The sequence below is a fragment of the Saccostrea cucullata genome, unplaced genomic scaffold (assembly GCF_032062105.1).
Source record: "Saccostrea cucullata isolate Sc308-1 unplaced genomic scaffold, CSIRO_AGI_Scuc_v1 ctg3545, whole genome shotgun sequence".
In the NCBI taxonomy this organism is placed as follows: Eukaryota; Metazoa; Mollusca; class Bivalvia; order Ostreida; family Ostreidae; genus Saccostrea; species Saccostrea cuccullata.
In genome coordinates this window covers 46670-69239 of record NW_026937584.1, presented here as the reverse complement: position 1 = coordinate 69239, position 22570 = coordinate 46670, and the positions used below count along the sequence as shown (strand labels likewise).

The 22570-nt window shown below is 33.7% G+C and overlaps 2 protein-coding genes across 2 annotated transcripts; one reads left to right on the top strand and one right to left on the bottom strand.

The window, feature by feature from the left end:
• The first annotated feature begins 1862 nt into the window (after positions 1-1862).
• On the top strand, positions 1863-22225 carry LOC134248435 (acetylcholine receptor subunit beta-like). The gene is made up of 6 exons (XM_062730838.1): positions 1863-1978; positions 3513-3664; positions 3854-3898; positions 18492-18607; positions 19854-20380; positions 21824-22225. The coding sequence occupies exons 1-6, from the start codon at positions 1903-1905 to the stop codon at positions 22189-22191; spliced, it is 1284 nt and encodes a 427-aa protein (XP_062586822.1). The 5' UTR covers positions 1863-1902; the 3' UTR covers positions 22192-22225.
• LOC134248434 (uncharacterized) lies at positions 10092-11823 on the bottom strand. The gene is made up of 2 exons (XM_062730837.1): positions 10875-11823; positions 10092-10746 (listed from the first exon to the last, which is right to left on the bottom strand). Exons 1-2 carry the CDS (start codon positions 11100-11102, stop codon positions 10471-10473), a joined length of 504 nt encoding a protein of 167 aa, XP_062586821.1. The 5' UTR covers positions 11103-11823; the 3' UTR covers positions 10092-10470.
• Positions 22226-22570: the final 345 nt, after the last annotated feature.

Here is a 22570-nt window from a genome sequence, read left to right as displayed (position 1 = left end):
GGATTCTCGAAAATACTTAAAATATATCATATCTTCATTTCGTCACCTAACGTTAGCGTCCTATTTTTAATTTACCTCAACATAGATGGTAGAGCTTTTGTAGTATTGTTTGCATCAGCGTTCCAGGAAAAAATATTATAGGGCAGATTTCTTTTTGATTGATTGATTGATTGTTTATTGTTTTACGTCCTTCTAGAGAATTTTTCACTCATATGGAAACGCTACCACTTGCCGGTGGAGAGCTGCTAATTTTGTCCTATACTCGGCACTCAGGGCCGTCTGCGACACGGGACCTCGGTTTATACGGTCTCATCCGAAGGCCGCGTTTAATCCTATGTTAATCAAAGGTGTCTGATCAAATGTGTTTTATTGTTGATATAAATGTTTCCATGACTGCATTCGTAGCCAAGTTTTATTTTCTCTTAGAAAAATGGTAGATGTAGTTTCTTGAATTGTTAACTACGCTGTCAAACCTTCTTTCTAACATAATGTATATATTATCCAATCAATTCTACAAAATTTTTAATTTTTTAAAGACTTGTTTAAGAAAGAGACAACTTGATTTTTAGAATTTATATATGATTACAGAGAAAGAAGAATAATCGCTTCCCACATGTAAAAAACATTTTCGGCTGACGTGATGACGTACGCGATCCTGCTCCGAGTCGGTAGCAATCAGCAATCCTCGGCTGACCCCGCTACGCTCCATTCATTAGTGTGCGACGTACGAGCCATCCAAGGAGATCCGAGTGGGTCGGTAGATAAATGTTTGTTTTTATTTGCACCGGAACTTGTCTAATTATCCTATAAATTAGAAATTTGACACATTTATCTTATTCGTTCTCCGTAAAATAATTCATGAATTTCTCTCTGTCCTTTAAAAAGTACAGTACAAGTAAATGTCTCTCAATTTCCGAACAACCCTCGTACATGTATGGGTATTACGTATGTTATATTTTACATTTCCATCCTACCATTTAAGAGTTTTCCTTAACTTCGAAAAAAAAAAAAATATTTAACTTTTCGAAACATTGAAAAAAAATTAACTGGAAAAAATTTCATTTACGATGAGATTTGTTTTGTTTCTGACAAATTTATTCATTACGTTAACTACATTAACTATACATAACACTTCGTAATTGTCTTTACACTAATTCTGCTATTCAAATAAAGCAAAGCAGGAAAAGTCAATGAATTGATTATTTCTCCTTGGAGGTATAAGATTAATTTCATTCAATCTAGCATTTCATATATATATATATATAGAAAAATCGGGGAAAAGCAATTATTTTTCATTTTTAATTAAACAGACAGATATCTTCTACATGTAATGACGAAGAGAACTTAGTCCCTCGACAATAAAGTGGGTCATACAGTTTGAAAAAATGTCCTGTAATGGAACACTATTTCTAATCATTCTAACGATAAAAACATCATACATGACTTCGTGATTAAATGATTTTATTTCATTACCTGAATAATTTTAAAGCAATATGATTTTCACCAACCAAATATTTCCAATCTGAAGTGTGCACAAATCTTCTCTTTGTTTTAATGATGCACGGAATCGTGCTTTAGGAAGAAATCGATTACTAATACTGAAGAATCAACAAATCATTAACTAAAAGTTAGACAGGACAGGGCTGCTAACCTTTATAGAATTAGAATTGATCCTTTAGAAAAATGAACAGGTCGATACAATTGGGACTTTTGGATGGTGCTTGATTATTGTGACAGTTATTATCTACAAACAATGGGGCACGTGAATTTGATACTTTTGAGCGAGGACTCGAAGAAGGTTTTAAAAATCGAGTCTTTGTTTTGATTTTTAAAGTTTTTCCCTAGACCTTCACTTTCACTTTAAATAAAGTTTTATTAAATCTTGGCGTGCTCTAAGCCTATATGGAGGGTACAATATACAGTGGAGGGACAAAATTGATAAACATGAGGATATTTCTACTTACATTGCTTCTATCTTGTAAGTATCTTGATAAATTGTGAAAAACAAATGTGAGTATTTATGAAATGCCTCTGAGTACATGTAAATGAGAGAAAAAAAAAACTTGATTGGGCTTTTTATCGCTCGAAATGCAATTTTTCTCACGTTTGAAATTCTTTCAGTGTAATTGAATAATGGGCAAAATCTGTAGTTTTCACTCCTTTCTGATTATTGGTCAAGCTCTTTTTTAAAAAATCACATGTATTTATTTATTTCTGTATATTCGTGAACGTTTTAGATAATAGAATAGTTTTACAATGAATAATGTTTACGTTTTAAAAAAGATATTTTTAAGAAAGTGATGTTTGGGTTTCAATATTAGGGATCTCGTATTGATTCTATGTGATCAAAACAGATTTTTACCGTTAAAAAAAGATGTTTACAGATTCAGAATTCGAGTTCGAATTCAAGGAAACATTTTATCGGTGACTGACTCGACTCATTTTTTAAAAAATATCTTTCATAATTTACATCTTAAATAACCATGATAAATTATTATAACTTTATTTGATTTCTCAGTGCGGATAAGTAAACAAAAGAATCAGTAGCGAGTCGCTATCTGCTAGTTTACACAAACGATTTTGTTTTGCAAAACGTAAAGAAATTCACCATGATAGTTATATGTAAAGAAACCCTTTAAAACACTTGCATTTTATTCCATGTATCAACATTTACAAAACAACTAAACAAGTGGATATAAAGTGAGATTACCAAACAGTGAATATTTATACTCATGACAATGTATAGATCTGTGAAGCAATTATATTCCATTTTCAGGGCCTTTAATAGTAAGTGTAAATTTCATTGAATAAACCTTTTTTTCAAAATATTAAAACCAGTTTAACAATAGACTTCGGTTTGACGCTCTTGTCACGACTTCTTTGTACCAAAGGGACTGGAAATCACGAAATCGTCCATTGAAACCATGTAGCGGTTCTTGGTATCAAAGCTCTTCATTGCCTGGTTAATTACATAGACTTACATTGAATAGAACCTCAAGTTAAAATCCTTGTATGAACCCGAAGAATGTTAAGTATATACGTGATTTTGGTGTATGCCAAAAGAAGAAAAATGATCTGAAAATAAATTTAAATGATCTGACGAATAGAATTTTCAGACATTTAATAAATCTTGTCAATTTTAATAATTAAAGGTATTCCGTACCTTAAAATGCGGTCATCTGCATCCCTAAGTCCTTTAAATTATTATACCTCTACATCAATCTGTTAAATTTTAAACAATTCACATAAAAAAAGTTAAAGCTAGAGATGAAGGAAAAAAATCATTTTCTTATCGTAATGTTACATGTATTTGTTACAAAATCAATTACAGGGTCTCTAAACTGTGTCTCCTCATTTTAAATTTTAGTTATGAAAAAGTTGATCATACATGTGTATTTTAGCTCTTTAAACTTGCCACATATATGTAATTACAGATATAGTCTTATTAAAACGCATATACTAGGTGATCCGCAAGCTGAAGTTTAGCTTCTTTATTTTTTCTTTCCTTACAGTTGGTCCTTTTTGCGAAGCAGCTTTTTCATATTCTCTTGAGAACGACTTGAGAACTCTTCTCTTTACAACTAACACTTACAACCGATTTACACGGCCACTATCCCAAGTAAACATTACAGCCGAACTCAACCTGCTGACCCTTACATCTTTGGTGAGTCGATTTTCTGATACAAGGATTTTTTAAAGTTTAGAAATATATGTTTAGCTACATGTACGTTTGACCCGTTATTATGATGTTTTGTAATAGTAATCTTTAAGTTATATTTTACTGTCATTTATTAGTATAATTTCTATATTTTGTGTGGGTTGTCTTTTTATATTGGCATTTGATTTTTTTTAGAGTATTAAAGATCAGACGATGGCGATTGCCGGCTATTTTACATTTGTAAGTAACATCTTCAAATTTCAAAACATTGTCGAAGGTCATCTCACAACACTCTTTAAAAAGTAATTGAACCGTTACAATACTTGTTGTAACGCGACATTTGATTAGATAAAAAAAAAATCGTGCAATCTGCTTTTCATACAGTGTATGTCAGATGGTTTTCGCTAAAAAAAAAAAAAAGCCTGACGTTACAGATGATGAAATTTGTACAATTTAAAAATTAATACATTTTAAAAGTCTCTTGTCTTCTTTTCAGATTTTACCGTAATGAATAAGAATTGAAAAATAAGGAATGAATTTACTTGTGTAATCACTGTCCACTCATTACTGTATAAACTAAGTTGCATTACTTAAGAATTTTTCAACCGCTGCCCCAGCCAAGTTTATACATGTACTGTATAAATTAGGTAGTTATTTAATTCATTCCATAACTTCTTTAATTTGTATTTAAATTGAACAAGAGATGGATTCGTATCAAACATGCTCAAAGGGCCTGATATTGTTAGTCATATCTAAATTATCTTTGGATGAATGTGTATGGATCAGCTACTTTCTATATAAAATACAATCCATAATCAAAGTTGGCTTAGATGATACTTAATATGTATTTTTCCAACTTCTTCTAAAGACAGCATATACATGTACGAGCATTTTCTTATGTATAAACGAATGAACCACCTCTAGATGTTAGAAGAATTAAACTTACTTTACAGTTTACAATATGATTAAATTAAAAGCAAACACTGACAATTCTGCATATGGCTGTAATTTTCATCCACAAAATGCACATTTACTTGTCAATTATGAACATTAATACATAAAACAGATTTAAAATCAAAAAACAGAGCTATGATCTACCTCGGACAACTTGATCTTATAAAATACCACCGTGGAAAATAATTAAACCAAGATTTCCTCATTACCTAGCTGAAAAGTTTCTTGAAAACAAGAAATCTGTGAGCGAATGCTCACTAGTAATACCCCCGCTCTGATATGAATGTAAAACTATGCTTTTATGTAAACATACACATGTTCAGTTAAAGAAATGTCGTACTTTTTAAGTATTTATCTTCATTTAAAGTTTATTCTTTAACATCATTAAAGCTGATCCAGAAAGTATCCTTAACAAAACATAGGAACCAAAGCATCTTGTTAGAAATACAGTATATATACCAGTATTATGCTTGCTTTTTACTTGATAATATACTAATATATATAAATCTATAATATGAAATTATTCACATATAAATGTTTTATGGAATTATTCACAAACAGTGTTAAATAGGTTCTTACATTTATCACGCAAATTTTCCTTTGGTTCATGGCATCATATTCAAAATAGTTTTACCCAAGGCACAGCCATATGGAGATGGAAATGGTCTGAATAATGAATGGGAATCACATTTGTAATTTCTGATTCATCAAAATGTTTGTTGATGAAAATACGGTCAAGTGAGCCTCCTTTTCTGTGAGTTGGTGACTGACTATAATCAATAAATCCGTGGTACCGAAACAATTCGTTTAATGATTTGGCTGGATCTGTTAACTTCAAGTTGAAGTTGCCATATATTATAGTAGGGACACAATCTGTAGGAGTGTGACTGATTAGTCTGTCCAGTTGCTTGAAGAAGAATGCATTTTGTGTATTTGGTGGAACATACAAGAGAATGAGCATCAGACGTTTACTTGGATTCACCCTACAGGACAACACAAGACACTGATACTGCAAATTGATTCTTCACAATGCAATTCTGACACAACACGAAATGACTTCTTCACATAGGTTGCTACTCCACCTTGTGGTCTTCTGTTTTGAACAGAATAATCTTGACGATAGAGATGGTATTCTGGACTAAGTTCAAGACTTTCAGTTGATACTTTTGAGTAAAGCCAGGTTTCAGACAAGGCTACAATGTCACTGGTGCTGATGTACTGGTCCACTGAAAGACACTGATAGTGAGGACAGAGAGAATTAATGTTAAGTACACTAATTTTAAAGAAACTGTCTGGTGGTGCTGTAACAGAACATGGAATACTCCATTTAAAGCTGTTATCTTTCCGAATTCTCTCCATTTCTTTGACAGTCCTGGGGTCAGAGGTGATCTTTGATGATTGAAATTCACCTAGAATGTAAAGACCTTCTTTAGTTTTGACCCTGCTTAATGCTGTATACATTTGTCCAGCTTTGAATGCTCCTTTCATTGATATCACTAGATTATCAACAGTTCTACCCTGGGCTTTATGAATGGTAACACCCCATGCCAGGGTTAGAGGAAATTGTGTCCTTTTTGCAGTTATTTTTCTATGTTTTACAGTTACTTCATGAACTGAAATAGGTGTGGATACCTCATCAGGTACAATTCGCTGAAGTTTAGATCTTAGTTTTTCACCAACTCGATGTTTATCAAAGTGGACCAACACATATTTAGGTCTGTAATCACTAAACTGAGGGTCAGATGGATCTGGATGCTGAGGTAGAAAACCAGTCACTGTTCCTGTGGCAGAGTTGGTTAATCCATCACTAGTATCTACATTTGCTGTCATCATAACTCTCGCCCCTTTAGCTATTTTCAGTTCGTGCAACATTCCACCTGGTTTCTTCTTTTCATCGAATGTAATGTTTTCAATACGACCAGTTTGTTGATCTGTCTTGGATTCAATAGCTGACACTTTAATTACTGGTGATTCTATGCTCTCTAACATTTGATTGTTATGTTCATCAAAATCTTTATTAAAAGCAAATATATGCAGTGCTTGTTTTGGATATGTTGGTGAGGAAGCATCTGTTTCTCTGTTCTTAATGACTTGTATATCATTGTCAGTATGCTTAAATGACCTAATTCTGTTGAGAGCCTCAGCGAATTCAACATCATCTTTCTGCCGCATTATTTGGTGAAGTTCTAGCACTCTAAAATTTTTCTTCCACAATAAACCATACATTGATGCAATAGAATCAGAAACTGTGTCAAACACTGGTCTTTGGGCGACTGGTGGCAGCTGGGAGAGGTCACCTACAGCTAAAACTGATACCCCACCAAAAAGGCTCATCGGATGTCATAATCTCTGACAGACGTCTGTGAACAGTGTACAGGTGATCAGCTTTAACCATGGAAATCTCATCAATAATCAAAAGGCAAAGATTTCCTAGTTTTTCTCGCATACTAGACAACTGTTCTTCTGAAAGTCTGATATAGTCATCACGCTTGGACTGATTAACTGGTAAACCGAATGCAGAATGCAAAGTGTGGCCTTCAATGTTGAAAGCAGCCACACCAGTGAAAGCGCAGACCATGACAACAATGTCAACTTCTCCTTGACCTAGTCCCAACAATTTGTTTGCTGTGTGTACTATGGTTCTGATCAAGTGTGATTTCCCAGTGCCTGCTCCTCCAGAAATGAAGACATGGAATGGCTTTGGACGTTTTGCTGTTTTATAAGTCATTGACATTTGTATGCACCATTCAACAATGAACTGCTGGATTTCTTGCTGTTCAGTATTGAGAGATATTGTCATACTAAGCCACTGCTGTGCTGATATCTTCCTACTGTCCAATTCATACTGATAAGCAACCAACCCAAGATCTGATGTTTCATTTCCATGCTCAGGAACAATAGCTTCAAACTCTGGATCTTGTTGTGCTCCCCTGTATCTATCTTCTCTCTCCTGTTGTTCTGTTTGTGGAGCTAGTGATGCCCAGGCATCTTCAGGAGGCCCATTCTCTTGTAGTTCTTCAACAGCTTGTGCATACTCTTAATTGTTTGGCTCATAATAGTTCATTCTGTCACAAAAGGTTGGTATACAATTGAAGTATTTTGTTTTATATGTACCATCTTCATCCAACAGGTCTTTGGTTTCATCTCTCCATGGTTTGTACAGTAACAGTTTGGGGTGATAGTACTGCTCGGGTTGTTTCAAGATGGAGAACTGATAAGATCTGATAATGACTGGTCTGGAACGGAGAGTTAAGTTTGTTGATTTATTTTTCAACTTTATGGATTTAGGAAGATTGTTGATTACAGTTTCTGGATCAAATGATGCTTCTTCTAGAAGGTCTGGATCTGAGTTGGTATTTGTTTTCCAAGCATATGAATAATTTGCTGCAAAATCTGCAAGGCAAATGTGTTCAATGCAATCAGGTCTAAGTTGATGTTTTTCCAGCATGCCTTCCTGGAATAGGTTTCCTTCATCATCATCAAGCTCCTGTATAACTTTCATGGGTTTCAAAAGTTTTGTCCTATTCTCAGCTAAATCTGTATGAAGGAAAATGACCTGGCGTGATCCTTTAAATAGTGATAATGGCAATAATCTATACACTGCCTCTTGGGCACTGACTTCACGATGAGAAAGGAATTTCTTAGATACAGTCTCCATCATCTTCTTTGGACCAGCTGGTGCTGAATTCTTACTAACAGACTTTAAGACATCACCCAATGTTTTCTCTGGTTTGCTTACATATGATGCCACATACATTATACAGACATAAACATTTGTGGCATACTGAAGGTCAAGGTTTGCTTGCCAGGCATTCATTAGGGTTGGGCTGTAATTGTTAATGACGCAATGAGATGAATTACGTCTGTACAATATAGCAGGCTGGCCTTGCTTTGTTTTTATCCAAGTTAATGCCTTCATATACAAAGTTTCAGGAATTTCAAGTTCTTCCAACAAAGCTTCTAATGTAACTTCTGGATTATGTTGTACATCTTCCATTTTACCCATAACTGCTGTCAACAACTCTGTGTAGATTGTCTGTGTTCGTTTGTCTGGTGTATCCTTTGGTGGAAGCACAACTGTAGTTTTACAAACAGGGGCTTTGGAAAACTGAATCTGCATTTTGTTCCATGGGTTTTAAATGTCAAAGAGTGAATGTGTCGTTGCACAGTTTGAATCAGGGTTGCAAGATGATGATCTTGTTGTGGAATTGTACATGCCAAATATTGGTCAATGATGTCAGCTAATTGTTCAGGAGAGTTTTGTGATATTGAAGGTGCATTTTTAACCCATAGCAGCATATGGCAGTGGGGTGACCCCCTTTGCTGGAATTCTATCCTGCATTTGTAATCATGTATTTCTCCAATGGGTTTTGACTTTCCAAGAACTAGTGTTGACATGAAAAGCTGAAGTCTGTGATCAAAATGCCTTGCAGCTGTAACAGGATTAGTCCGTAACCAAGTGCTTTTTTGTACCCAAGTCATGTTTTCTACTTGTTCATCTGAAAGTTTTTGATTATGTTGTGCAGCTATCACTTGAATTGTATCTTTCCACTTCATGTCAGCAGAGGACAATGTCAGGAACCATGTACAGCTCCCCAGTTGTCTTATCATTCCTAAAAGGTCATACAGTAATTTGCTAAAGAAAGCTGGTGATCCACGAACATTTTGTGGGAAATGATAGCTAAGGTCTGAGCGGGCTTGACGTCTCATTTATTCAGCATTCTTTATCTGGCCTGCTGTTATTTTCTCCAACTGATGTTGTCCTTTACATTTTCTCATGGCAATACTTAGACAGTCAGCAACCTTTTTGGCTTCACTTCTATACTGTGCATAAAACAAGTACTCTGTGGAGGCTGCAAAGCGGATGTCACAATTGAGAATCCTCTGACTGAAGTATATATTTTACTAATGAAATTGGTCTGCTGTGCTGACAGTCAAATCCAAATTTTCCTGTAGGAAATAATGTAGGAAAGGCCATTTCTTCACTATGTTTATCTGCACACAGCCCTATTGGCTTTTTACCTTCTCCTGGTGCTAAATTCAATAAAAAGTCTTTGTCTGCACTAATGTCTCTTGGTTGCAAACAAGAATCAAAAGGCAAACCATTTACTTCTGATCGATATTCTATTTCATTGTCACTTCCTTCATTGTCTGATTCCTGTCCTTGTTCTGACTGTTGATCTGTCTCACTGGATGAACTTGGTAAAACATGTACTGTAGTGCCACTGTTTGATGTACCATTGCTTGTCAAAGCCTCCCATAGTTGTGGATTATCTTCACAGCTGTCCTCTTGCCAGTTATCATTGATGATGATGCCCTGATAATGAGGATTTTCTGTACATTCTTAAGATGTTGTAAAGTTTTCCATGGTCTTACTGACTGAACAATAACATGACCTCTATACTCTATCTTGCGTTTCAGTTTCACTGTTATACATGACGAAGAAGATGGCAGACGAGGTAATATGGAACAGGTCTCTTCTGGATTTACTGGCACGTTTACTACACATCCATGTACGGCCTTCTGCTTACCACGGGGCAGAGCAAGGATTTTCATAAAGGGAATTCTTTTGCTTATTAAAGTTGATTCTAATGTTGACAAATCCCTCAACTGTTCTAGTATATCATCTAGAATTAATGAATTTGCTATCGCTTGCATAGGCATCATATTACGTTTCAAATTCCATGTGTATGTGGTGCAAATATACTGTTCCCCATCAATACTTCTCTTTTGTGTATTGCATATTTCTAACAATTCTTTGTCACACATAGTAAAGACACTTTCATTGTACAAAACAACACATTCCCTGTACATTTGTCTTTGGCAAACAGAGCAGATATATGTTGGACCTTGTTTAATCATCTGCAGAAAAGTTGTATTGCATTGCCAGCTTCAGAAGTTTTTGCTGCTCTTTGTTCCTTCATTTGATTTCTGTTTTTTTCTCGAGTGCATTTTGTCAATTCATCAAGGGTTTTTCGTTTTTTTTCCTTCTGTTTTTTGTCTCCCTGTTTAATCTCAGTTTTGGCTTCTTCATGAAGTGTTTTTCTTTTCGCTTGCTTTTGTTTTTTGTCTTTTTCTTTAGTTTCAGTTTTGGCCTCTTCATCACATGTTTTTCTTTTCGCTTGCTTTTGTTTCTTTTTTTTTCTTTAATTTCAGTTTTGGCCTCTTCATCAAGTGTTTTTCTTTTCGCTTGCTTTTGTTTTTGTCTTTTTCTTTAATTTCAGGTTTGGCCTCTTCATCAAGTGTTTTTCTTTTCGCTTGCTTTTGTTTTTTTTTTGTCTTTTTGTTTAATTTCAGTTTTGGCCTCTTCATCAAGAGTTTTTCTTTTCTTTTCTATATGTGTCTTGTTTTTATGCTTAATCATAGCTCTGGCCTCTTCATCAAGTGTTTTTCTTTTCTCTTGCTTTTGTTTTTTGGCTTTTACTTTAAATTCTGCTTTTGCATCTTCATCAAGGTTTTTCCTTCTTTTTGATTTCCGTTCCCTATCCATTACTTTTAAAACTGTTTTTCTAGCTTCGGGGAGATTTTTTATTCAATTGGTAACATTTCTAGGATTATAAGATGTACTGGTACTCTTGTTCGTTCTATTGCTCGAAATGATACAGCCTAACTGAGAAAACTTCCTTTTGACTTCTTTACTTGATGACACTACTTCGGAATCTCCCTTATCCATATTTTTGTAATTGTTCATGATTTGAAATTGCCATTGTCTCTGTTTATTTATTTCTCTTTCAATAAAAGAATATTGTGTTTCTCCAGTTTCCTTTTGTTCTGTTTTAAATTTAGCAGAAGGTTTTGAATAAAAGGGTTTCACACAATCTGTTGATTGACTCTGTTTACAGGTAGAAGGTTTTGAAATATCTGTTTTACCTCTTTCACATTTTGAATCATCTTCAACATTAGCAGAAAGTACTGGTGCATCTTTACTTTTCAAAGTAACACCTGGTTTGCTTGAATCAACAATTTTAACACAATCAGTTGATCTCAACTGTTTACTGGTGGATGGTTTTGAATCATTTTTTCTTTCCCTTTCACGCTTTCTTCTTTCTTTTATTCTTTCATCTGCAGACTTTTTCTTTCTTGGCATTCTTAAAGGTTTGTCTGAAAATGAGAAATAACTTTTCATATTTTTGTTAAAATGTTACCACATGAAATGCTTAGCTGATGTCATATATATATTTAGATATTATTCCTGTACGAAATCAAACACATGAAAGAACAATTCAATTTGGACTTATTCAATGAATATGATACTGGTACATTGTTAATGAATAAATAACTGTATGGAAAAATGGAATGAAATTAAAATTAATCATGAAACAGCTGAGCATCATGTGATAACAATATAATGATATTCATCCATGAAGTCTTTGTCTTTGAAATCTAAAAAAGAAAAATAATAAAAGAAAAATAGGATGTAAATGAGACTTGGCTATTAATTATATAAAGAGTGCGTTAAAATTTCTGTGGTGAAAAACTGTGGTCAAAATTTGTTACAGCCAGACACACAGATAAACAGGAAGTTGACATCAGCAGATTTGTTCAAAACTATATCCCACCATATGGCATGCCTTGACCAAAAGTGTGTTGAAATTTCAAGCATCTACGGTAAGTAGTTGCTGAATAAACTGCAACGAAAATTTGTTACAGACAGACACACGGATAAACAGGAAGTTGGCATCACATTTGTTAAGAAATATATCCCACCATATGGCATGCATAGACAAAGGATGTGTTTAAATTTCAAGCATCTAGTTGCTGAGAAAACTGTGACGAAAATTTACAGATGACGAAAATTTATTACAGACAGACGCACGGATAAAGAGGAAGTTAAAATCCGATTTGTTCAGAAATACATCCCACCATATCGCATGCCTCAGAGAAGATTGTGCTGAAATTTCAAGCATCTACCATGAGTAGTTGCTGAGAAAACTGTGACGAAAATTTGTTACAAATGCCGAAAATTTATTACAGACAGACGCACGGATAAACAGGAAGTTGACATCGGATTTGTTCAGAAATACATCCCACCATATGGCATGCCTCAGAGAAGATTGTGCTGATATTTCAAGCATCTACCATGAGTAGTTGCTGAGAAAACTGTGACGAAAATTTGTTACAGATGCCGAAAATTTATTACAGACAGACGCACGGATAAACAGGAAGTTGACATCGGATTTGTTCAGAAATACATCCCACCATATGGCATGCCTCAGAGAAGATTGTGCTGAAATTTCAAGCATCTACCATGAGTAGTTGCTGAGAAAACTGTGACGAAAATTTGTTACAGATGCCGAAAATTTATTACAGACAGACGCACGGATAAACAGGAAGTTGACATCACATTTGTTCAGAAATACATCCCACCATATGGCATGCCTCAGAGAAGATTGTGCTGAAATTTCAAACATCTACCATGAGTAGTTGCTGAGAAAACTGTGACGAAAATTTGTTACAAATGCAGCAAATTTATTACAGACAGACGCACGGATAAACAGGAAGTTGGCATCGGATTTGTTCAGAAATACATCCCACCATATGGCATGCCTCAGAGAAGATTGTGCTGAAATTTCAAGCATCTACCATGAGTAGTTGCTGAGAAAACTGTGACGAAAATTTGTTACAGATGCCGAAAATTTATTACAGACAGACGCACGGATAAACAGGAAGTTGACATCGGATTTGTTCAGAAATACATCCCACCATATGGCATGCCTCAGAGAAGATTGTGCTGAAATTTCAAGCATCTACCATGCGTAGTTGCTGAGAAAACTGTGACGAAAATTTGTTACGGACGGACACACGGACACACAGACACACGGACAGACGGACAGACAGACAGACACACAAGGGTAAAACAGGGGGTCAGCATCTACCATGCGTAGTTGCTGAGAAAACTGTGACGAAAATTTGTTACGGACGGACACACGGACACACAGACACACGGACAGACGGACAGACAGACAGACACACAAGGGTAAAACAGTATACCCCCCTCTCCTTCGGAGCGGGGGTATAAATATATATATAGCAAAAACTCGAGGAGGCAAAAATATTGGAATATCTGCACATTGTGTCTTAAAGATTTCGGAGTTTGATGAAATTCTGTGCAGCGGTATATCACCTTTATATTCAAGATTTGGTCGAAAAATTAAATTAAAAAGTGCCCAAATTGTTGTGTGTGGCTTAATAACAGTTTAAACATTCTACAATACAAATTAATTACACAGATGGTTAAAAGGACAGGGGGTAGGGTTGTTGCCCTTGCAGTGTTCAAAATATTTTTTCTACCACTATTTTTTATAGTTGAAGCGAATGCCATACATCTTGCTTCTGAATAGATAAAAAAAGTAAAAATTCATTTTATATATTTCATTTCGATACACAATGTGGACATAAATAAGTCAAGTGCAATCATTGCTCTTAACAAGGTCACAAAGTCGATCGAATATTGTTGGATTCCAACATATGTAATACTTGCTTGGTAATTCGGGTAAAAACAAGGCCAAACGTTCTACAAAAGCTGCATTCCGATATAAAATTGTACCTTTTAAAATTTCTTAGTATTTTAACGATCTAACGTTCTCACTGTATCTAAACGTTTATTCTCTTTTGCAAATATTTTTGAAATTTTGTAATAATAATGAATTGTATGCCATACAAAACAAAGTTGATCAATCATCTAATTTCGGTCCGAACGCCGGGAGGGTCGTTATGTCTACAATTCGTATTGGACATTCCCTGGAATATCAACCTGAATGTGTATCTTGTGATTGTGCAATAACTACACACCATAACCTTTTGGAATGTACTGATTTTCACTTATATAAAGTAGACGTTTTAAATATTGTGTGAATAATGCATAAATTATGCATGTTTCTTTTACAAACAATTGTACAGTACTTACAGTTGCACGAAGCTGATTTTTTTTTAGTAAGATTTCAAATGAACATTGTATAAATTTTTACATGTGTATTAGCATTGTTAGTAGAAGTACTTTTCGTACAATTTTTTTAAATTCTAAAGTCCCTCAGATGGAACATTAAGTAGTGGCCCTTGCCAAGGAACACCGGGACGCTTAAGGTCTCACACAAGGAAATAATTTCACTATATATTACTATATAGCTTGAATTAAATTATTTAATTTATTAGACTCTCAGCAGAAAATTCATGAAAGAGAAAATAAAGATTAATGCTTAAACAAAAATTTGAGATCAGAAAAAATATGCCTTATGCGGCTTTTAATAAATAAAATCGACAGTAAACTTACCTACCCCGAAATGCACGTGGGATTCACATGTTGACAAACAGCCTACACACCATCCAGGAAGTTGCATCATGCGCACCTGAAAAAAGTTCCTTTTAATTCAGTGGGATAATTCTGCTAAAGAAATGATATTCCTAGTACATGAGTCCAATTTTAATACTGTAGGCCTAAAACAAATTGCCAAAAATGAAAAAAAGAAAAAAAAATCTCTATATATATATATGGAACTTCAATTGGGTACAAGTAAATTCGGCACCTGGTGAATTCGGCACTCAAAGAAAAAGTGAATTCGGCATCTAGTGAACTCGGCACCTAGTGAACTCGGCACCAGAATCTGGTTAATTCGGCATCAGATATTGGTAAAATCGGCACCTTTCATTAATAAATCGAGATATTTATTATTACTTAAGATTTTTCCTTAATATTTTCCTTTTGACTATTTGTTGATTAATGAATTTGCCTTTAAGAGTTATTAAATATTTAACTGAAATTCATGTATTTATCCTTGATTTGCAGACACTTGTTTAAAATTACCCGTAAATATTTTCTTTTCTGTTTTATTTATTATTTTGTAAATGCGTTTTTGGTGACATTCATTTACTGATTTAAAGAAAAAAAAAACCAAAAAAACAACTAATTAATTTTTTTTTAACGGATTGATGCGTTTTAATGTCGTTTTTGATGGGATGATGCGTTTAAAATAAAATTGTTATGAAATAAAACTGGATACAAATTATATACATTTATATCTACATTTCAGTACTGAAATTTCCTTTAAAAATTTGAATTCAATTTTCAAAGTCATCGGTAATTATTATGATTTTTTTTTTGTTTTTTTGTTTTTGTTTTGTTTTGTTTTGTTTTTTTTTTTGTATAAAGTCCCTTCTCAATGAAGAATTTAGAATTTTAATTCGAACTTAAACGTACATCATTGAATATTGTTAAAGTAGTATGTGGCATATTTTAGATAGGTACAGACTAACAAAAATGAAGATTTTTAAAATTTGTTTTGTTACTTTGTAAAGACAGGACTTTCCTGTAAATTACACAATTTAAATCGATATTCGAGATCCAAAACAACCAACCCACCTTTTCCCGACTCGGCATTAAATATCAGAAACATCAGTTTCTAGAAACATGGGGATATTTAAGTTCCAATGCGGTGAAAAAAAATAATTTTATAAATACCAAATATTATGTAAATCTACACATAAATCTCCCATTATTATTATTTTTTTTTCTTTTTAGCTCGAATACGTTAAATAGATTTTTTTTTTTGATTCTCAACAAAACGGGATGAAATTCTCACGATATAAAGATATGTTAATGGTTAAGATAATATGCCATCTTCATCTTGCGTGAGGTAGTTGATATCATTGTAGCTTTTATAATTCTTTTATGAAATCCTTCGATACTGAACATATTTTTTAAAAAGTCTTACAGGAATTAGGCACAAAAAAGGAGTTGGGGGAACATCCGCTACGGTCCCTTTTATATTAACTCTATATAGTTTACTATTTGTTAAACTATTCAACGAGTCCGTATTCAGCATTTATTTACTTCTCTAGTGACCGCTCCGACAAAAAACCTTTTTTTTTGGTCATCATTATATTTGTTACATATTAGCGTAAGATAATCCATTTGAGATCTAATTAAAATGTTCTACACTCGGTAATAAAATACATCTGGTTATTAAACACGTGCGTTTACAACCCAAATTACACGACCCCATGTAGATTCCTACCAAGCCTGCTGTTTTTAGAAGAATTTTTTATTGAAGTGAAATTATAATCATTATGTTAATTTCTTTTTATATTGACTTACTGATGAATATATGGAGCATGATGATCTGTTAAAAATCAAATATAATCAATGTTTATTTTTTTTTTTTCCAAAGCTCGAAAAACTTGGAAAATAACCCTAATACATGTATATGGACTAAAGCATAGACGATACATTAATTGTACATGTATGTTCCTCGATATTAGTATATAATTTGCTAATATTTTGATACAAGAAAATTGCTATTTTATCATTCACTATCATTTTAATAGAAAACAGTTATGAAGATCGATGATATTAAAAATATTTCCGTACAATCACATTTTTTCTAGATTCGTGCCGTGTATTCTTTGCTTTGTTTACTTTTATGGTGTATGTTTCGCTGCTGTATTATTTTAATTTTTTGAAACTTTATATCTAGACAGAGAATTTTAAATAAAAAACCTAAAGTGTGTATAAACTGCAAAACATCAATTAATTCACCCCTTACATTAGAAACATTGAAAACATTGGCAATAGAAAGATAAAAATAGATGAAAAGTAAGTCGTATAATATAGGTGCCGAATTCACTAGATGCCGAATTTACCAGGTGCCGAGTTTACTAGGTGCCGAATATACCTGGTGCCGAATTCACTTTGCTTGGTGCCGAGTTCACCAGATGCCGAGTTTACCAGGTGCCGAGTTGACTAGAATTCCTTCAATTGACTAAGTTCATTTTGATTGGCTATTTCCTTGCGTAAGACCTTTAAGATCGTTTCTTTGGTTTCAAAAAGGGTACGTTTATTGAGTGCCGCCAGAGAAACCCAAAATATGAATCTGTACTGGTCAAATACATGTAAGACTAAAACATTGCCGACTTTGTGTGAAACAACAAGAATCAATCAATAATCACAGTTAATTCACGTGCATAAAAAGTGTTCAACACATACGATTTAGACCATGAATGTTTGAAATAAAAATCTTTGCATTGCTATAAATTATAATTTGTTAAAACTCAGGCACATAATTGTGTCATTTTAAAATATTAGCCGGATTTATTGCACACCCGTTAGATCACTCGACCAACCCATATTTCTTCTGATAATTGTTTAAACCTTATTTTTGAATGCTGTATACATGTACATTTAAGAATTATTTAGCAATTTCATTGACTTCAGGCACGTAGCCTGCCCCTCCCCCCCCCACTTTTTTTCCCAACATTATTTATGCTATTGAAAATGTTCATTGAAAGGTTGGGTGCCCCCCCCCCCAGTTTTTACCTCGGTAAAGTGATGTGAAGGGAATGTAGTACTGTATGCCCAAAACTGGTATTGAAAGAAATCGGCATCTAAAAAAGTTGGCCTCTACAACCCCCCACGGATTTTCGAGTTTTGGAATTTTTTTTTTGCTTGTCAACTTTCTTTCAGGTAAGTAAAAAAAAATTTTCTGGCTGTCCCCTCCCCCACTTTCATAAACGATGCTACGTGCCTGGACTTCACCAAATATAATGAAGAGAATAAATTAAAACTTTCGTTTATCAAAGTGACACACAACCACTCTTCTTCTCGAAAAGAAGTTATGACTTTTTTCTATGTACCTTTACCTAAAATTATATTTTTATGCAGAAAGACTGAACAAAATATTTTTTGGTTAATAAATAACCATTTGATATAGAAACAAATATTAATATATCTTGTTTACACAACAGTCACTGTAACTACTTTAACTAATTTGGACTTTAAGTCATTTAATGCAAGAGAGCCCTTCACAATCTAAATATGGTTAATATCGTATGATTATGATATCTAATGATTTTTCAGACATAATATAAAGTTTACTTAATAATTCAGGAATGGACTGACAATCGACTATCTTGGAGTTCTAATGCATTATACAACAGCGACATACCAGCATTTTACACCACACAAGACTATGTCTGGATACCTTCCCTCGCCGTCACAAATTCGTAAGTCAAACTCGTAATAATGTGTTCTGTACAAGAAAGGCCTGTTTTTAAAGACCACACGACTCTGAAGTTTTCATCGTCAAAAAAAAAAAAAAAAAAAAAAAAAATCCGGAAAAAATTTTTCCCACCCTCAACTAGAAAAAAAAACCCACTAGGATGGCAACGTGTTTTTGGGGGATCCACCAAAACAAATAGATCTGGGCTTGGCCAGAATAATTCCTGACTAACTCACTATCTGGAGCATTTGTATTATTCATTCAAGTTGAAAATCCCAATCTGATTGACTACTACGGACCGTTTCTGGCTCTTTTTCGACATTGACAGCTCATCCTGGACTCCATGCCACTAAACCGGAAGTGATAATCGCAATGTATATTGACGTCTTCAAAAGCTTGTTCAAATAAAATAAAATAAATAATTGTTCAACGTAATTTGATTCAGTTATTTGAAATACATTCAATAGATTTTTAAAAAGTTATTAATTCTTTTTCTTACTTATATGACGATATGTAACAGCGACAGATAATTCAGTTTTTACAAGGCGCCAAATTTAAATCACTGAAAAGCCAAGTCAACAAAGAGCGAAACAGCTTGACTTAGCGACCTTATAAGGCATTATTTTGTTTTAAAATTTTTTTCTTATTGTTCACATATGGTAACATAATATTGTAAATGAAATTTTACATGCATTTTTTTGTTTCTTTTCTTCAATTACGTTATATATTCACTGCGGAGTTCACTTCCGGTTTAGTGGCATAGAGTCCAGGATGAGCTGTCAAACTGGAAAAAAAAAGCCAGAAACGGCCCGTAGTCGTCAAGCATTTTGGATTTCTTAACTTGAATACATAGCACAAACACTCCGGATACTGAATTAATTGAGAGATTTTCCTGGCCAAGCCCAGATCTTTTTGTTTAGGCGGGTCCCCCAGAAAAACACGTGCTATCCTGGTGTTTTTTTAGTTTAGGGTGGGAAATTTTTTTCCGGATTTTTTTTTGTTTGTTTTTTTTTTGTTTTTTTTTTTGCGATTAAAACTTCAGACTCCCGTGATAAAGATATAGTTGATAATTTTGTACATAATTATTTATATTTGTTCAATTCGTAACCTTTCCTTATAACGGAAAATCGTAAAATTATTTTGATTTTTGCCCATATATAGAAAAACAAGATTTATTTCACGAAGCGATGATGAAAAATATCTGAAAGCATATCTGTAACTTGTGAAATAACGTGTACATTTTTCTCTAGGATAAGTGATATCGCAGTTATCAGTGACAATACTTTCATCATCCGCGTCTCCAAGGAAGGTACCCTGAAGTGGACTCCGGGTGGCATCTACGAAACTCAGTGTACTACAGATGTGACCTATTATCCCTTTGACATACAAACTTGCGCAGTCACACTTACCACCTGGGGATATACAAACATAGAAATAGCCCTAATGGGTTCAGGGGTGGAACTAACTTACTATGAACCAAATGGAGAGTGGGATTTCGCATCTTATTCTATGTCGTCCTCTACGCGTACGCATGGTAGAAATAGTTTGCCTCAGATCAGCTTCAATTTGACTTTCAGACGCCGTCCTGCATTCCAGATCATGAACACTATAATTCCCATGATTCTTTTGGCTTCTTTAAGTTGTTTTGTTTTTCAACTTCCGCCAGATTCAGGAGAGAAGATGGGATACTCTCTTACAACTCTTCTGGCTTTTGCTGTTTATCTTACATTGGTATCTGCAAATATCCCGACGACTTCCATCAATACGGCAACTCTTTGTAAGTTCTTTAATTTGATCTATGTTAAATAATAAAAATGAATACATGAATGAATGCACATCACAAATCCAGCAAAAAAAAAAAAGTATTAAAGAAATTTTTATACCATGAACAATGGTACTTGCATACATTAATCAATGTCTATTTATGGTCTCCTTTATAACAGAAAAATGCAGGAGCGTGTATCTTTAAATCCGCTGCTTGATATGTTCAATTCCAAGAAATTAAAGTTTTTAGTTTCATCCAATGTAAAACAATGGATTTGGAAACCGGATAATAAATACAAATGGACTGAATTTATCATCTGGTCCACCTCTGGTATTTCCAAAGGTCCGTGTTTTAGCCAATAACCCACTCATATTGTTTAGAGGTTAATGAGATTGATCTCTGTTATCCTCCAGTTCTTCAACTGTATATGACACTTTAAACAGATATATCTCTTAAAAGCTTAATGGGTTATTATAAGTCTTATAAATATTTTATATGTTCAAATTTAGTGTAACCATAAGTAGTGGTTATTCAGTGTTCCCAAAAAAATGGGACTAATTCTAAAAACCATATCATATTGTCTTTCATTTGTCTGGAAGGTTGGTATGATAATTTTTGTGGTTTAAATATAATTTTTTTAGGAGAAAAAGAATATCAAGGATATTTTGAGGAATTAATTTCAAATAAATTTATCCTTTTCATAAATTGAAATTTGTTGCTAGATTTAACTACAATGTATCTGGGGGACGATTTGTAAAATTTCGTACATTTTATAAACTTTTTGTGCCAAAATTTGCTCATTGGAGAAATGCTTTTATACTTTAATCATGAATTATTGATCACGTGATTATCTTCGTATATTTTTTAAAAATAAAAATCATCATAATATGAATATATTTTTTAATAATGACCATAATAACATCATGTTATGTCAGCAAACAAGTCTTTCTGTCTGTCTGTAACGCTTTCGTTTCCACACGATATCTCGAGAACCCTTTTTCTTTTGCAATGAAATTTAGCATAGCAACTCCCTATGGACTAAAGACCCGTATTGATTTTGAGGTCAAAAGGTCAAAGGTCAAGGTCATAAATAAGCAAATTCTGTTTACTGTTAAAACACTTTCGTTTCCACACATATCTCTAAAAAAACTTGAGCTTTCGCAATGAAATTTTACATAACAACTCCCTGTGGCCTTTGAAATCAAACCCCTATTGATTTTGAGGTCAAAAGGTCAAAGTTCAAGGTCGTAAATTTATACATTCTTTCTGTGTGTAACACTATCATTTCCGAGAAAAAATATTTCAAGAAGATATTTCTTATGCAATGTAATTTTATAAAAACTCCCTAGAACATCTCTCTGTATATCTCAAAGTGCCACTGCCCCGTTTGTTTTATTAGTATCGGCAAAGTGTCTCATTTACGTTTATTCTATTTGATTTTATTTGTTTTTCCAGCTGTGTACCTTATCATAATGCTGGCTATGGGAGTTATATCAGTTCTTCTGACAATATACGTTCTTAAGTGTCACCACAGCCCTGAAGAGAGACCTATTCCGAATTATCTCAGGAAATTTTGCTTTCTGGCAACTAAAATCGCATTCATTGACGCTTGCTGCAAGCAAAAGGTTTACTCCATTGACGAACCTGAGATTGAATCGAAAACCAAAGAGCTTCCAAAGTCCCATGTTGAAGAACCGGAGCTAACTTGGCCAGCAGTCACAAGGATTCTGGATAAATTCTTTTTTAGATTCTATGCTTTATTTTTATTTGTTGTTACATTTTGTGTGTTATTAACGCTTATTATTTATCATTACACAAAATAATAATCCTTTGTTACATAATTTTTTTGGAGGGATACGGATTTTTTCGTTTTATTATTTTAAACATTTAATGAAACTTTAACTGTGTCTTAAACTTATTTTTTTTAAATCGATAACTGCCAGTTTCGTGTGACACATAAGTCATGAGATAGTGAGAGAGAGAGAGGGAGAGAATTTGATTTTATAGCAGCCTTAACATTGAATTTAACATGTAGTATTATGGGTTTTTTTATTTTTATCTATGTGATGATCTCTTGCAGTAGAATATTTAATGCTTATTCTGGTTCGTTGAATATTAAAACGGGAATTTTAAATATTAAAATGAATCAAATTATATTCCTTCGGTCAAAACTGGGAAGCTTATGCATGATGAAAGTAATGT